Genomic DNA, 18,678 nt, shown 5'->3' on the forward strand with positions numbered 1-18,678 from the left:
ATATTTATCTTCCTGACAACGTTACCTGTCTACAGGTTGAGGAGGGTATTCTGTTACGATTACTTTATACCTGTATACGAAATGTAATCAGTAGCATATAAGTGTTTACAATATAAAAGTAATTGAACCTGATCCCTTTCTGTTTACTTTTGGATAAAAAATGCGACCTCATCAGCATATGATATTCTTTTAATTTAAAACAGCGTATTTGTGACGGTACCCACAATATTATATATATAAATCAGGTGTGCACCTACTAAACTGTCAAAAAAAAAAGGAGAAACACAGCAAATGCATGCAATGTACAGGCCTAATTAATCCAGATTAAAGGTGGGGTATGTAATTTATTTCAGAAACACTTTTTGTTATATTCCATGGAATTCTCTTAACATCCAGATGGTAATGAATATATTAAATGCTTTGACAATAAATACATACAAAAAAATTCATCTGTGGAAGCCGTAGCACTGTAAAAAGCACGACCAACCATTTTAGCCGGCCCGGCTAAAATAACTGGATGGCCTGCCTGCAGGGGCGGATCTACCGGGGTGGCATGGGGTGGCAACTGCCACCCTAAAAAATAGCCTTGCCACTCCAGCTGCCACCCCAGTTGGCATCTTTGTTTTGAAAGAAAAGTTGTGGCTCATCGGACATTTATGAGAGAAAGTCTCTAATGTCCGAGTGCAAGTGAATGCAGCACAAGACGCGAGTCTTGTAACCCCTCCCCCGGCCCTGGCGCTAGCTTGGAAATATTTGCGTATTTGCAGTCTACAATACCAGAAAAGAGACTGTCAAGTTTGGCTGTACTCAGCATTGAATCGAAACGCACTAAAACTGTTGATCTTAATAAGTTAATAAGAGGCGTTTTGCTGAACAAAATTGTAATTGCCGCATTCAGCTGTAATAGGAATACAGAGGCGCGGGAAGGTATTTTGAGTGGGGGCGGGCTCCGCTGTATAGAGTGGCGAAGTCCCTCCCCTTCCGGGGGAGCTCCATGGGACCTTATTTCGGAAAAATTATGTATTGAAGTCAATGGTGAGAGAAAGATTATCTTTCGATCCCGTTTGAATTGTGCCACGAATTACACATATGATGTTTGTCAATTTAAAAGAGAATTTTGCAAGTCAAAAAAAATAAAAATGTCGTAAAACTGTGAAGTAACACGTTTTTTTGTGTGAAACGCTTAATAAACTCTCTGGTCTCGCAGACTCTCACAACAACACACGTCACCAAGATGGCCGTCACTACTGTCTTATCAAAAAAGTGATTGACTACCCTCACTATCTGTAGTGTTGTCATTTGGTATGTGTATCTTGCTTTATTATAGACAACTCAGGAGACACTATCAACACGTCCAGAAGAATGTCATGCAAAGCTGCCTGCCTGCCTGCCTGCCTTCCTTCCTTTGATTCTCTCTGAACTGCCTGATCTTTTTAATGTTTAATGTCAACCATTTGTGCAGATAACATGAAGTAGAACAGATCGCCGGTTCTAATGTAGCGTTAGCGTTAGCATTTCTCCCCCGGGCTTAAATGGTTTATTTTAGAATGATCACACCGGTGTGGCAGTACTCTTCAAAGGGTTCACGAAATATGACTCCTACTCTTATTGTTTAACATGTTGGGTTACTTGATGTTACTTGATGTTCAGGCTAATAAAAATGACAAGGCTAAGACTGTAATGCGAACTAACGTGCTTGCTACTAGCTAGGTAGCTAACTTGATCCAGCCAACCACTCCTGCTCCTTTCATCAGACGGGAAGCGAAAGAACGAGCAAGACCCATTGCTGGTATGATAACAACCTGGTACTAAGCACACAGGCATCTTGTTAAAGTTATCTTATCTTAGCTATGTCTTATATTTAGCGGAGGAAACATCAGTCTTATGACATCACTTACGCGACTCTGGTATTTGTAGTCTTTCTAGTTGCATATTTTTCATATTCTTATATTTCAACAGTTTTACGAAAAACTGTGACTTTTTTTACATGGAAATTATTTTTTAAGATTGACAAACATCATATGTGTAATTCGTGGCACAATTGAAACGGGATCGAAAGATAAGTTTTCTCTCTCCATTGACTTCAATACATAATTGTTCCGAAATAAGGTCCCATGGACCGGAAGTAGATGGGCGTGACTCATGGATGTATAACCAATGCAACCGATGCAACCACCTTGGTAACAATGAAAACGTTGAATGGACACAATTTCCTGAAGTAATCTTCGTAATAACTAGCAAACTAAAGATCATGTACATCCACTGCATACATAATCTGAAATAACAACTCATAATTCTCGCATCAAATAACATCAAAACGCATTTTAATGGCCAAACTAACCTTAATATAGGCATTTTCCACCGAGAATAAAACGAATGTCGGCCATGTTTTTTTTTTCTGCAGGGAGAAACTTGAAGATCACGTGACATAGATACCAGCCATTGGAAATGAATGGTGAAAAAAAACGTAGGGATCTTACAATTTCAGAGGCGTTTTTGTAGAAATACTACGTCCCAAATTGTGGACCAACGTAGTTATTACACGTTTTTTTGTGAGACTGGGTTGGGTCTGCTGACAGACTCCTTCTGGTCGTCCCTAAATCGAGGTTAAAGCACCGAGGAGACAGAGCCTTTGCTGTTGCAGCTCCAAAATTATGGAACGAATTGCCCCTCCAGGGTAGACTTGCTCCAACTCGGCCTGTTTTTAATTCTCGTTTAAAACCCCACTTCTTTTCCCTGGCTTTTACAGACCAGGTGACACTTGTGCTTTTACATTTGGGTTTTTATCTTACTAGTGTTTTGTACTGTTTGCACTTCATGTAGGAGAGTTATTCAGTCTGTGGCTTCTGATCTGGTTTCATTGTCTTGTGTTTTATATTTGTTTCATGTCCTGTCTGTTTTTTATGTATGTATGCCATGTTTTTATACAGTTGTTGATGTACAGCACTTTGTTCAACTCTGTTGTTTTTAAATGTGCTATAGAAATAAAGTGGATTGGATTGGATAATGATCAACGACAATTATTGGGAAATAGAAAATAAAACTGATGATATAACAAAAAATACTTTATTAATCTGTTTGACGACCAATTTACAAACATGACGATGTTAAAAAGTGGTAAAATGTTGAAAATAAAACTAATAAAAGTCATAATAAACAACATTTAAGTGAAAATACAGTGAATTAAAAATGATGATTAAAAAAATGATTAAATCTTAATAATAGAAATAGGTAGAATAAAGGAAGTAAAGTAAAAATAACGATACAATTATGACATATTATCACATTTAAAACAATGATATGGCACCTTTTAGATCTCCTCTAATACACTTCAAAGGGTTTGACAAGCAATTGATACAAATGTGAAAATAAAATAGATTAAAAACAATAAAAAAAAGTGATTTAAAAATACAATGAAATGGAAAATAAAGATGATAGAGTTATAAAGTACATAATAAGCAGACCGTAATGATGTATTTTATTTTAAATCAGATTTCGTTCAGACCCTCACAGATCCTCTGTCAGAAAGCAGCACGGCCAAAACACGTCTCTTTGGATGACTTGCTGTCTCCTCTGGGTTCTGGTTCGGGGGTGTAGAACTGGAACGTGATGCAAACAGGGACCCCGGTCAGAGCGGTGCTTAGAGGGATCTTTAGGGTGGGGGCTGCTGTGGAGAAAGGGTGAGGAAACTATGAAATTGGGGAGGGGGAGGCAGAGGCGTCCAAAATGTGGGAGGACGTTCAGGAGGTCAGCAGCACTCGGAGAAACATCCACAAACAGAGCTATGTTAGCTGGGTCTTCAGGGAGGAGAGGGAGGGGGTCTGTGGAGGTCTGAGGGTCCTCTGAGAGGAGAGGAGGGAAGGAGATGAGGAGGGGAGGAGGTGAGGAAGGGAGTGAGTGAGGAAGGAGGTTCAGTCTCCTGGATCACGTTAGGTAGGGGTGTCTCTGTGATGGGGTCCTGTGGGGGGGGGGATCCTGGGAAGGGGACACAGTGGGAGAGGATTCCTCGGAGGAACTCACCTCGATGGACTCTAAGGATTCTGAGGTTTCTTCTTCTCCATTGAAACACATCTGTTGGAGGGTATAAAGAAAATATTTAAAAGAAGGTTTCAAACACAAATTATCATTTTGGTGTCAGTTAAAGAGGACGTATATAGTTTTCAGGTTCATATTTAGTGTGAATGCACAGAATAAGGAGTTTGTTCTAAAAGACCCCCCACACACACACACACACACACAATACTTACTACTACTCCAACTACTACTACCACTACTACTAGCACTTACAGTACAAAACTACTTACTGTACATTCAACTATTAAATCAGTCAGCTATTTCAGGACATTGAGGCTATACATTTACAGTGGAAGAAACAAGTATTTAACCCCCTTCAGATTTTGTACGTTTACCAACTTATTTTACAACTAAAAGCTCTTTTCAAATGAAGAGGAGGTTGTAACCGAGGCTCTGTGTAGGTCAGAGTCTGAGCGCTGTTTGATGAGCCCTCTCTCTACTTCCTGCTCTCAGACAGAGCCAGCTCCACTCTGTACTTCCTGGTTCCTCCCCTTCAGATCCACACTGAGGAGGAGGGGTGTAACCATGGGTGTAACCAACATGTGGGTAAAGTACACAAGCTGATAGGCCACATTCACTGCACACAAACAGCTGTTCAGATAACCTGTCACACTAGTTTCAGCTCTCAGGAAGTGAAACTCACACACTCGCTCCCACTGAGAGGTGAAATGGCGCAGAAAGGAGTTCAGCTGGACCGGGAAATGTTAATATCTTGTCCCATCTGTCTGGATCTACTGAAGGATCCAGTGACGACTACCTGTGGACACAGCTACTGCATGAAGTGTATTAAAGGCTTCTGGGATGGAGAGGATGAGAAGAAGATCCACAGCTGCCCTCAGTGCAGGCAGAGCTTCACACCGAGGCCTGTCCTGCCTAACACCATGTTAGCAGCTTTAGTGGAGGAGCTGAAGAAGACTGGACCCCCACCTGCTCCTGCTGATCACTGCAATGCTGGAGCTGTTTTGTTACAACAGTATCGACACTTCCGTCTCAGGTCCTCAGTCCTCCAGAGTAGGAGTGTACCTGGATCACAGAGTAGGTATTCTGTCCTTCTACAGCGTTTCTGAAACCATGACTCTCCTCCACAGAGTAAATGGTAAATGGAATGGACTGTACTTATATAGCGCTTTATCCAGTCTTTAAGACCCCTCAAAGCGCTTTACATACTACATGTCATTCACCCATTCACACCCATTCAAACAGAGCAGTGTACCTTACTCTAGGACCTAACATTCACACACATTCACACACCGTTGGCCATGCCATCGGGAGCAACTCAGGGTTAAGTATCTTGCCCAAGGATACATCGACATGTTGACTGCATGGGCTGGGATCGAACCCACAACCTTCTGGTTGAAAGACGACCACACTCCCTCACAGCCACAGTCACAGAGTGCACACCACATTCACTCAGCCGCTACATGCTGGAGTTTATCTTGATTATGATTATGGAGACACTTCTGAGTTTTGTAAACTCAAATAGCCTGAAGTCATTGGAGGAACTATTCTACTTCTTAAACTCACCGTGTGTCCATCAGAGCTGATTGTTCATGTCTTCACTTTGCAGAGATCAGCTGTCAATCAAACATTATGGGATGTGCTTTAACATGTTCCCATGAGTTGTTCTGTAGATGTTGGACTTTCTTCCGGCTCCTTCCTGTGTCTGTGTAGCCATGGAGGCTGTCACTGCTCAGGAGGATCCTTGTTCACCTGAACTGATATGTAAACTTTGCTCTAAATATGTGTTGGATATTTCTTTTGATTCGTGTTGTTGTTTCTCTTGTAATGCACGAGTCTTCAGAGAGAAAGCAGCAGAGCTTATTTTATTGTACACACTTTTATTCTGTCATTCACTTTCTAAAACAATAGAGACATTTATAATCACATGTATTATTTTGACATTAAATGTTATTGTTGCTGCCCAAATTAACTAACACATTAGTTCCCCAGATGGTTATAACACTTATTTCATCATAAGCATGTTTATTTAAAATGATATCAAAAAATTTAGCTTTACTGTCATGATCATAATTAATAAGTAAATCATTTATTATTCCTCCTGTAAATAGCTTCATAGTCTTTGCTTTGCTTGGGAAATACATTGTAAAATATTACAGTTATTGTTTTTGCAAAGCCACTAAATTGTTGTTGTTGTTGTTGGCTGTTGTTTGCTGTTGTTGGCTGGTTGTTGTTGTTGATCACAAATAGAAGTGGGGTACTCTGATGTTTTTATACCGAAACATACCATTATCATGATGATAATCAATAAGGAAATCAATGGTATGATTCTGTTTGAAAAATAGCTGAGAATTAAACACATTCATGGGTGGATAAAGTGGAAAACTGATCAATGAATCATTGAACAGACTTTACTGATGGGATGTGTGATGCAAATAAAATGTTTTGGATCATTAATAAACACGGTTTGTCTTTCAAAAAGCACAAAAAAGGATGTCTTCTGTATTAATGTCCAAAGGTGGGGCCATACGAGGGCTGTTGGCAGAACATGTGGAAGTGGATCTGAGACTAAATGAAGGCTCCAGCGCGAGTTCAAACCAGGAAGATCGTCTTTACTCATGCATTTTACTATTTCGCATGTTACTACTCTCTCTCCTATCAATAAGTAATCAGGGGTTATTCACTCTTATTCTCACAAGCCTATCATAGCGCTCCGCTAACCCTTTTAAGTGCTGCTCTCCCCCCCTGCGCGACAGCTGTCATTTCCAGTGACTCCAACGCGGACACGGGGCGGCCGAGGGGGGCCCGCCCGGCGCGCGGGCCCGGCGGCCGCCGCTCCGATGCCGGGCGGGCGGGACCTCCCACTCCAAACGCCTTACCTCCTGTCCAGAGTTACACTGAAGAGCCCAGGAGGGTCAGAGCAGGAGGAAGCCAGGAGAATGGAGACATTAGAGAACGAAGACAAATGTATGTGGAGGAATAAAGATGAAGTGTCAGAAAGAGGGACAGAGGCAGTGATCAGGAGCAGAGGAGACTCCAGCTGGAACACATGTAATTGATTTTCTTCTTGCCTACATTACATATCCATTTATAGCAGCACATTCTAGCGCTCTTAGTATTTGACAAATATTTATTGAAATGTGTTGCTGCACGGTCCACCTTTAGCCTCTCCCAGGAGATGGGTGGATGTCATGTTGTGTACTTCAGTTATACACTAACCTTTACTGTACTTACGGTAAACAGAATCTAGGGTATCATGAAGTATTTTTCTGCTGTTTTATACTATATTTGAGTTTAGTTGGTCTGAACACCTTGGTTCTCTTGTGGCATTAAGAACACTTGTGTTTAGGGCATGTTTAACAATAAATAGGTTATATACGTATCAAATAGACCGTACTGTCCGCCCTCCCATGCCACCTGGCATGTAAAAATGCCGCCCTTTCCATAGAACCTGTTCTAGAACCGTCAGCCTTCACATCTTGTGAAACAATTATCGTGCCCTCATTAGGACATGTGCGCCGTTCGTAAGGGTGTGTTAGGAGGAGGGGCTCTGTAAGGAAGTGGGACAGATTTCTGTTCCGGCTGTGTAAGTTTTGCAATTCTAGCGCACTCCGTCCAGCTGACGGTTTCTCCAAATGACCTACCCCACCTATTAAAGTATAGGGTATGCCTGCTGAATGTCATAGTTTACAAACTTCGGTTTTAATTATTCCATGAATGTCAGTCATCTTCAAATCAGCTACCCTGAAAACTCATTCTGTTTAACAAAGCCTTCCAACATTAACTGCACTCTCTCCGGCAGATCCCTGCAATGTAAGACTTCCATTTCTGCCACCTGTTTTATGTCTTGTCCTTATATGTTTCTTTGTCAAGCGAACTTGAGTTGATGAAAGGCGCTATATCAATTACATTTATTATTATTATCATTATAATGTACGCATATACAGTATTTATGTTTAGTTGTCTATCTACTGCATTAAAAAACTTGGTTTTAATGTGTAAGCATGCCGTTCTTTGTTTTGAAATGTAATGATACATTGTAATCCTGCTAGTTATCCCATTGTTATTTTTATTATTATTATTATCATATGTTTTTGTATTATTGTATTTATTTTAGCAGTAATCTAATAACGTATTTGTCTTTAAATGTAGACATTACAGTTTACTTTTTTGATTCTTGATTACGTGTTACCGTTACATATAATCCGTTACTCGTTTGTGTACATATGGCTCCTGTCGTCAAGCTGTTGCCTTAAAAAAACTGAAGAAGAAGAAGAGAGGAAAAAGGACCAAAGCAGTGGACCAATCAGAAAGCGCCCTGTTGGCCCTTCACGCATCCCGTCATTCTCGTGGTCTCAGCGCTACGTCAGCAGTGATACAGAAACATGGCGGTGTCCATAGCACAGCGCCCGGCTGCCAACACTCGTTTGTTGATATTAACTTTTCTCACAACGTTAATATTTCACCACAGCCTCGCCGACGTCCCCGCCGGTGCCCCGACGACAGAGGAGCTTCCTCACCGCCGGTTTGAGTACAAATACAGCTTCAAGGGACCCCACCTGTCTCAGAAAGACGGCGGGATCCCGTTTTGGATCCACACTGGAAGTAAGTTTGTATCCAGCTGTCAACATCACATAACTGCTGTTTCAACCTAAAACACAAATGTAACAACACGACAATAGGACAGCTGGAGTCGGTTATGTTTTACCGGTTTATTTCTTTCCTTGACGTGTTTCCGTGAAGGATGTACTGTCAAGATTTTCTCGGTCCATTCAAAACTGCACAAGAGATATCATACATTTTATCAGCGTAGCTTTTACGTCCGAGTCCCAGTCCTGTTCCAACGTGTCCTGGGCTAATTAAAAACAACACTGACGGAGAGGCTGTTTACACACATGCAACTCAAGCGTTGAACTTTCATCTTTCAGAAATGGGCCTTTGGATTCTTGCATCACCCTGTGATTTGTCCAATCGCTGATATGAGCTTTCAATAAACTGCAGCAGCACGAGATTATACCCTCTCAATCTGCAACGATTATTATTCTGCTGATCTATGTTTTAGTCAGTCACAATTTCCCAGGGTCAAAGGTGACATCATCAGCATTTTTTTTGGGGTGAATTTCTGTCCTTATTTAAGATACCAAAATACTGATTCTCTATATTGACAGTAAACAAGGTGAGAGAGATGTGGGATGGCATAAAATGTCTGCAGCTATACTCCAAATTAGGGATGTTTTGATAACGTGCTTGGTGTCTTAAACTGCTCGGCCCCCATGCATGAGTTGTTTGTTTAGTCCAACTAGCAGTCCAACATCATAATTATTAAGTTAACAACACAATTAGACAAATAAAAGATGTAAATCCTCAAAACCGAAAAGCTGAAACATGTTATGACTTTAAAAAATATATGATCTACTATTTTTTAGAGCAAAGTTTAAAAAAAACCATTAGGTGATATATTTAAGCTCCTTTATTTCTCCGTACAGCACTTATAACATTATTGCAGTTACAATGATATGAAACAGAGAATAGCAACATGTTAGACATTTAGTATGCTAACGTTTGTTTTAGAAAGTAAACCCAGATTGAACAAACAAATCTGAGGTCAATCGTTTACTGTGTGTGAATCTGTTAAACAATTAGACAGTAGAAACAGCCTGATAGTGCTGGCTTCTGATACCATTACCAGAGGTTAGCTGGCATGTGCTTTTTCTCCAGTAAAAGAAGGCCACACAGTAAATGACTTGTTTAGTGTGCAGTTGTTTTATAAACCACATGTTGATCTTTTGTAAATGAGTTAATGGCTTTGTATTTCCCCTGAGATCATTAAACATACACTAACTTGCTTCTAAAACCCTTATTCTCTCCTTTTCTCCATTAAGATACTATTCCCAGTGCAGACCAAGTGCGCATCACTCCGTCCCTCAGGAGTCAGAAGGGCTCTGTGTGGACCAAAAACAAATTCAACTTTGAACACTGGGAGGCCAAGGTGACCTTCAGAGTATCTGGACGAGGCCGGATGGGAGCGGATGGTTTGGTGAGGAGGGGTCAGACTGCTGTGTCTAATAATGAGGCAGTTTACATTATATACTTTGTAAAGCCAGAACCCTGAACTGGCATCTCCTACTCTGTACAGCTGCACTAGAGCATCACAAGTGGCTTACAGTCTTACTTCCTTGTGCTCTAATTCAATATGTCATCATCTAAATCAGTAAACCCTCTTACTTTCAACTCTAATATTATACGTATGCAGAGGAATAAATGGAAATCAGGTCAAAACATGTCTCCAGAAACTGAGTATATGTTTGGTAGTTGGTGTTGTCACAGAAACTCAGCTATTTACTGACTGTTATTTCTTAGAGCAATGTCTTGCACTCATTTCGGTGAATCTTAACATCTCTACTCTGCAGTCAACACTTATAGGAATGAAGCATATCCTGTTTCACTTTCATAAACGGCTTTATACATCTTGACTTAGGTTGTGATCACAAGTCGTTTTTGGTTTTCTGCATCGCTTTGCCCCAGTCAAACAGGCCTCTAGTCATATCAAGGGTGACAACTGGAGATCCATTCACAGCTGCAGGAAAACACATGAATACTTAAGCACATGTCATATTTACTCCCCATTCTTTGTTTCACTGATGATCTTTTTTTGTGATGAGAGAAACCTGAAAGAGGCAGAACAAAAAAGGTTACAAAAGAAAAGTGAATTGATATCTATAATGGAACACACACAGAGCATGAACATGTGAATATGAACAGAGAGCTTAAAGCTACAGCTCATATCTAACCCTTGTCCCCAGAGATCTGCTGCATTACAGTAAGGTGATTTCATTTCATAACACTAGTCATTTAGGCCAAGCTACAGATGATTATTTATACAAATATATTATTGTGTGAATATTTTTAGAAAGGCTACAATACTCAACCCTACAATATATTTGCAATACCAACACCAAGGGAATAGTAGCACAAATATTGTGGTATTTAATATAATCACTATGACCCAGCCCTAATATACAGTGTACTACACTTTACAGTCCAATTGTTCAAATAATGACAGTTCTGTTTTTTTTTTAGCCTGCACTTTGTTGTTTATGATTTTATATCTGGAATACATTTTGTATTTGAGGTTGGTATTGTTTTCCAGAGCTCTCAGGCCTGTATGTCCAAATGAAGATGTTAAATGTGGTTAATCTAAAATGCTACTGCCTTTCTCTTGTGAAATATGTTTTGTAACTGACGCTAAACTGACTAACATGTCCTCCTCTCACGTCTGCAGGCCATGTGGTTCACCACTGAGCAGGGCCTCGACGGCCCGGTGTACGGAGCGGCCGACCAGTGGAACGGAGTGGGAGTCTTCTTTGACACCTTTGATAACGATGGAAAGGTGGGTGTTTATTGGTTAGCCACGACTTGTTCCTGAAATGAGTCCTTTTTTGAAAACCACACAAAGACACATTCAGGCTCTCACTGCTCTTTTTGGTTGTTGTCAACTGATGAGAGGGGCAGTTTGATATACAAATTATAATTGTAAGATTAACCTCCTTTTAGAGCTACTTTATATATATAGATATTTATATTTATCATCCTTATATTAGTTTTGGCTTGTTTTGCCTATTATACTTTTGTTGGAAAGTTTTAAGTATTCCGTTTTTTATTATTTATTTTATTTAAATAATCATAATTATTATACCGAATTGTATATATATTATATAATTGTAAATATTTACATATTCATTTTTGTTATGTATTGTAGTAAAATGTTCACATTTCTATGAGATGATCTCTGTTTGTATGAATATTTTTATTTTAAGTATTTTGATTCTGTTTCCGATGGTTTTGAGTTCATAAACAGATCAATGTCATGCTAAACAAAAGACTGCTTCTGTTTGTATCACATTTGAGTATTTATTATTTCAGGTTTGATATTTTGGAATAAGATTACCTAAAGGCAAAGCCACCTCTGGTCTTCACATGAAAAAAGGATTAATGTGTTGTTCCCTTGTTTTCTATCATCTTCACTCCAGAAAAATAACCCAGCTATAGTTGTTGTGGGAAACAATGGCAAGCTTGTTTATGACCATCAAAAGTAAGTAAACACTTCTTTTGCTTCACTATGATGTCATCAACTCAGATTTCAACAATTTAAAGGAGATTATGAAATATGATTATATTTACTTAGAAAGTAAATAATCCTCCAGTTTTCCTAATCTCCCCCGGGCCAGTGAAAGCTTTAAATCACTTTTCCAATGCCATTCCAGTCTTAGAGTTCACACTGTTTACTGCTTTGCACGTATTTACCAAAACAAACACGGGCATTAGTGTTATTCACTTTTTAAGAAAGTCTAATCATGTGTCAATAAATTGAGCCCAGTGCTGTATAGGTGCATGTATGTGTGTGTTTATTTGTCTGTCTTGTTTTGATCCAGTGACGGCACCACACAGGCCCTCGGCACGTGTTTACGAGACTTCCGCAACAAACCCTATCCTGTCCGAGCCAAAATAACTTACTACAAGAAGACGCTAACGGTAGGAGAAACCATAAAGGAGAGTTGTTACCTGTATACATAAAGCTGTGTATGTGTAATGCACGACAACACACGTTCATTTATGTAGCACATTTCAACACCAGGCGATTCAAAGTGCTCAAATCACACACAAAAAGAAACGTTTTGAGATTGAGTGCGACGAAAACACATTTATGAAATTACATTTAAATACTTTAAAAACAATATAACAAATATAACAATCTAAAATGGAAAAAGGCAAGTTTTCTTACGAACACTCCATTATTTTGGCCGTGATAGAATAGAATCAAATATATCTTTGTTTTCATACAAAGTACAACGACATTTCTTTGGCATCTGTCACTGCAGCAAATAGATGTTATTGTGTTTTATAATTATGATCAGCAAAGTTGGTAGTATTTGTTCAGCTTCATCATTGCTCCATCCTCCTCCTCCTCCTCCTCCTCCTCCTCTTCCTCAGGTGATGTTCAACGCTGGTTTCACTCCAGACAAAGAAGACTACGAGCTCTGCACCAAGGTGGACAACATGGTCATCCCCACTGAGGGCTTCTTCGGCATCTCGGCAGCCACTGGAGGCTTAGCAGGTACAACTCTATTCTCTGTGTTAAAACTAACTCTTAAAGCTGTGAGTTCAATGTGAGTAAGGGAGAGGGCTTTCAGCATTATTGTCTGATAATTACTCATGTCTTATATGTCCTATTATCATCTTAGAATTATGAGCTAGTCTTTTTTTTACTTCTCTGCTATCCTCTTTTTCATCAGCATATTTCAACACCATCACATTATTACATCACATTATTCATTTAAAATGATTTAACCCTATTATTAAGGTTTTGTTTATTTTTGCCCCATTTCCACATTGTTTTTTAATCATATTATGTACCCTATTTATATGTTCTTCTTAGTGTGACACTCATTGTTATGAGCTGCTATTCCCCTATTAGAGAAGAATACATTTAGATATCATATAACACGTGTTATAACCAAGTCATTTTTGGTCTTTTACTAACATGATGTTACCCCAGTTCCCCTTTCCTCCTTAATTATAACCCCCTTTACATTTCTTATAAAAGTGCCTCCATCATTGTTACGATGTTTGATGTTGCAGTTTACTAACTGATCATTTCTTTCCTCCTCCAGATGACCACGATGTTTTGTCCTTCTTAACGTTCAGTCTCTCAGAGCCAGGCCAGCAGCCGGTAACTCCATTTGACTAAAGCTCCTAATACGTTCACGTCCCTGTGTGCAGCTGCGTGTCTCAGCGTGCATGTATGTGCACGAGGTAGTCTAAGCACAGCCTCTATTGAGTTCACTAAGGGCTTTTTTTGTCTCTCCCACTGAAGCCCCCACCTGAATCTGAGATTCCTAAAGAAGAGAAGGACAAGTACCAGGAGGAATTTCAGAACTTCCAGCAAGAGCTGGACAAAAAGAAAGAGGAGTTTCAGAAAGAGCACCCCGACATCCAAGGAGAGCCAAGTTAGTTTCTGAAACCAAATCACAAGTGATTATAAACAAAATCATGAAGTTTAAAGTTATTTGTAATGATACCCTTTATTAGCAGTTTTATATTATATTAGTGAATCCACTCAAATAGATGAAACATTCAAATCCCTCATGAAAGGTCTGTGGATGTAGTTACTTATGTGTTTTCTCTTCAGTTGAGGACATCTATGAGACGGTGAATGACCAGGAGATCCGTCAGGTGTTTGAGGGTCAGAACCGGATCCACCTGGAGATCAAACAGCTCCACCGGCAGCTCGCTATGATCCTGGACGAGCAGCGGAGATACGTGTCCGTCATCACAGACGAGGTCGCCAAGAAGGGGGCCAACGCCGAGTCGGGACAGGTGAGAGTTATTAGGAGAGATGTCTTCACACCAGACGCAGAGAGACATGATACAGGATTATAGATCACTGAATGTGTTTACATACTCACATTTCTTCCAATAAATTATAAATTCAGCTGTTTTAAAATAGACAATTTCTAAACATGTTTCACTTGTGCAGACTCTTTCAATCTTAATCACATGGTCCCTCATACATTTCTTCAGCCCACTTTCTTAGGAAGGTCAATGTTGTGATAAAGAAATGTGGCGTTTCTGGGCATGCATCTCTGGTTGGCTCGTGTACAAAACACACAGCTGGCAGTAAACGGCAAAAGGCCATGTATTACAAACTGCTGTTAGAAAACTCAGAATGAGAAGCCCATTTGGATGCTCTGTCAAAGAAGCCTCCTCAAACCTCAATAATGTCAGCAAATCCCACATGTCTGAATGGAAATATGCTTCAGTTTGAAAAGGGCCTAGTTATAAGCTTTTTACATGACCTGTATTACATGTTTTATATTGTCTTATTTGGAATAAGAGTAAAGTATTTGTGTGCATGTAACTGTAATGTAGTTTTTACACAAATGTATGGATATAAATAACATTTGGTGGTTTTGCTTTAACGACACTTACATTTATTTCTAGTCAGCATAGTGATCTAAAAAGGTACTGGGATCACAACAGACTGGCATCCTGCCCACACAAACTATAAAGGAAGTACTCTTGCTAACGTTAATTGTTTTATTATGGGTTATTAAAGCCATTAAATCTCTGTTTAGCAACAGCGTTATCAAATCTTCACTCAGGCCTTTAACCTTCAGACCTTCACCATGTTTCTTTTCCCCTTCAGCTGGACACTGTGGGTCAACAGCAGTTGGGCTCCGTCCTAGCCACCCAGCAGGAGGTCCTCCAAAACCTGAACGAGCTGAGGTAAGTCCCAAAGGGCTCATTGTTGTTGACATTTGATCGGTCTTAAAAACTAGCCGTTGTTTTTGCCAAAAAACATAAAGACAGCTCCGTGATACTCCAGAAAAACAAGGGAAATCCTGGCGGCTAAATCCCTCCAATCATATTTAATCTGAGGATGCGGTGACTGCAGCATCACAGGTGTCTGCCAGCCCATAATCCATACGCAGTATCAGTCTGCATTTGCACACATTTTGAAGCCTCAGCTCTGCATGATATAAGCTCTACCATTTGAACTCATTTGTTGTATTTATTAATAAATGAATATCTGGAGGTTAGCAGTTGCATTATTTACTCCTGGTGTAAAAACTGGAAGAATTCAATCATTGACACATACAACGATAGGGAGAGTGTGCTCTGGCCGCTTTAATCTTTTCTTCTTCTTTGGTTCTAAATATGGTCTCCTCACAACTCTGGCAGGATTTGAACGCTCGGATAATACAGCTTAAGAGATTTTATGATGGTATGCCTTCCCTGAGTGTTTCTAAGTAAGCCTGATTAGGTGTTCAGAAAGTCATTTTTGATGTTTAGCTTCAATCTTGTGCTTTCATATTGCTTGCCGAACGTGCTTGTCGGCTTAGTCATTGTGAGCACGCAACAGATTTAAAAACAATGTCTTCCTCAAAACCCTTCTCCTAAATGTGAGCGGGGATTTCAAGAATGTTTTTCTTGAGTACAAAATAATGAAGTTAGTTATTTCGACACCTTTTTGAAATTGCGTTTATTTATTCAATCATGTCGCATGTTTTTCCTGTGGCTGCAGTCTCATTGTGTCTTAATTTCAACACACCATCTGCATTAAGAATTAATCAGAATCACAAGATATTAAAGATTGTATTTGATGTAACATTAATCTCTTAGTCTCATGTATCATAAAAGAACCAAGCTGTTTATATGCCCTAAATCCAACAGGACATTCATCCTCAAATGATTTTGCAGACATGATTTTTTTTTAGTATATTGTTGACTCATAACTTACAACTTTCATTAATTCTACCAACATAAATGATATTATAGATGGCAGGGAAAGACAGTTTGTGTTATGATTTGTTTTTAATAAAGCACATTATCAGAGGGGAAGAGGACTAAGCTGATTGACACAGTAAATAAGTTGAGACCCTGGCAAAAGGTTGCAGCTGCCCCCTCTAATGTGCTAATATGAGCGACTGATCTGTATTACATTGTAGATTAAGCTCTCAGTTGATCCCGGTCTTTAAACACAGTTTGTGATAGGACTTCCTCTCAGACTCCAAGGAGGGCTTTCTGCTCATAAATGGGTCACTTGTAGCAGATGAAGATTAGACGTGGGGTTTAATAAATGCTCACTTACTTTCTCAAGGGAGATTTTTATTTTCCCCCTCTGTGAAACAAATTAGATTTTGTTTATATGTCATCCCTGTCCATCCTGTCAGACATGTGGCCGAGCAAGAAAAGGCCACCGTCTTAGCACCATTCAGTCCTTATCAGATTAGGCTTCTTTAAATACATCTGTCAAACACAAGCAAAACATGAGTAACCTCCAATTCATCTGTGGAGCGACTTGAATTACTTTCATTTACAAAAGACACTTTTTTTCTGATAATGGTCTTAGATGTGTTTAAGATGATAAGGGGAACTTACTGCTTTCTCCCTGTTAGTAATCAACTTTTAAGAAATTCAATTTGGTGGAGAAATATGATCCGGGCTTAGACGTTTTCATTCTCTTCTGGGAATGGTTTACTTGATTTCATTTACTAATGAAATTGAAAGTCAAAACAAAACAATTTCAGATTGTATTACTTGTGAGAGTTAATGGTTTTGGATTGTACATTTTGGTTCTTTTGAAGACGTGATGAAGGGAAATCGGACAAATAAACCTTTGCGAGATAGACGCTGTGACACAGGATAAACTAGCATTAACCGTCAGTCAAAAAAACATAATCCAAAATTACTTATTGACTCAAAAAGACGCCAAGACTACCGAAAGTCACGTCGCCAGTTCAAGAAATGGCACATTACTCTACGGGGGTTATGTGCCATTTCTTGACCACTAATTGTCATTTTTACACAGATTAGGCAAATGATACATAACATGTTTTATTAATGAGCTAGCCAGGATTGTTTAATCCTTGCAGCCGACCAGTCTTTATGCTAAACTAAGCTAACAGCTGCAGCTTCTTTTTGATCTGCTCAGGTTGAAAAGACTTTCTGAAACCACTCTTCCAAAAAAAGGGTACAATACATTTATTTGTTTCCGTTTTCATGTTTTTTTGGATCCCTATTTTCACCCTCATGCCCAGACTAGACCTCTCCTCTGGTCCGTTTCTTAACCTCCTGTAATCTGTTGTAAGAACATGTTTTTATAAGGGATTAATTTGCAATCATGACCTCTTTTATCAGATGGTAATTTTCTGTTTTCAAACTTTAAGAATATGTATCCTCCAGTGAATGGGGATTAAAGGATTTAATGCTGGACAAAGTATTAGTGTAAATAAATGATACCACCCATCACATTGACTGGGCATCGTGCTTCCCAACATGGATTCAAATTGAAACATCTTGATTATATTGCAAAGATATTTATTTGGTATTAAAAGGTTTTTGCATTAAAAGATTATATCATGTGTGTTCTCTTTGTGTCTGCAGGAACTCCTTCTATGAGTCTCTGAAGCAGATCGGCTCAGCGCAGGGGAACGCGGGCGCTTTGGGAACGTACGAGACCATCCAGCACTTCAACGAAATCAAGGAGCATCTGCACACGGTCAAAAGAGACGTGGAGCACCTGGTGCAGCGCAACTCTCCGGTGTGGATCAGAGGGGAACAAATCTTATGGAGTAGTTTGTGAAAAGATCATCAGAATTGACCGAACTCTGTCCCTTTTCTGTATGTTTCACACAGAATCCAGCGGAGAAGACAGTGAAGTGCCCCGAGGTGCCCCCCATGCCTTCCTGCCTATCCACAGTTCACTTTACAATCTTCATCATTGTCCAGTCAGTCCTGTTCTTCTGCTACATCATGTACAAGTAAGATTACTTTTTTTTCAAAACATTTTCAACATACTATGACTTTTTTTTAAATATTATTTTTCAACATACTGTTCTATTAATTTTTTGCAACATACCACATCGTTTTTTTGCATGTTTTTCGAAACTCTATTATACTATGTTGTTTTTCTCATATATACGGCACGTTTGTTCAGATATTTTAGACATGCTTGACTACACTTTTTTTAGGTATTATTTAATTTGGGGTTACAAGTTTGTAATTTAAAGGTCCCATGTCATGCTTTTCCGGTTATTACCCGTCCCCTTGTGTGTTATGAAGGTTTTTATGCATGTAAACGGT

At 39.4% G+C, this 18,678-nt stretch overlaps 1 protein-coding gene across 1 annotated transcript in view; it reads left to right on the plus strand.

Annotated features, from left to right (window-relative positions):
• The first annotated feature begins 8,370 nt into the window (after positions 1-8,370).
• lman1 (lectin, mannose-binding, 1) overlaps positions 8,371-18,678 on the plus strand; it is an 11,934-nt gene continuing 1,626 nt past the window's right edge. The window contains exons 1-12 of the mRNA XM_010774149.1: positions 8,371-8,637; positions 9,915-10,069; positions 11,315-11,422; positions 12,063-12,124; positions 12,465-12,564; positions 13,024-13,147; positions 13,704-13,762; positions 13,907-14,039; positions 14,222-14,409; positions 15,239-15,318; positions 17,980-18,136; positions 18,232-18,356. Of these exons, the coding sequence (XP_010772451.1) occupies positions 8,418-8,637; positions 9,915-10,069; positions 11,315-11,422; positions 12,063-12,124; positions 12,465-12,564; positions 13,024-13,147; positions 13,704-13,762; positions 13,907-14,039; positions 14,222-14,409; positions 15,239-15,318; positions 17,980-18,136; positions 18,232-18,356 (1,511 nt within the window). The 5' untranslated portion in view covers positions 8,371-8,417. The remainder of the gene's footprint in view (positions 8,638-9,914; positions 10,070-11,314; positions 11,423-12,062; positions 12,125-12,464; positions 12,565-13,023; positions 13,148-13,703; positions 13,763-13,906; positions 14,040-14,221; positions 14,410-15,238; positions 15,319-17,979; positions 18,137-18,231; positions 18,357-18,678) is intronic.

The sequence above is a fragment of the Notothenia coriiceps genome, unplaced genomic scaffold, assembly GCF_000735185.1.
Source record: "Notothenia coriiceps isolate Sejong01 unplaced genomic scaffold, NC01 NC01_scaffold00013592, whole genome shotgun sequence".
NCBI lineage: Eukaryota > Metazoa > Chordata > Actinopteri > Perciformes > Nototheniidae > Notothenia > Notothenia coriiceps.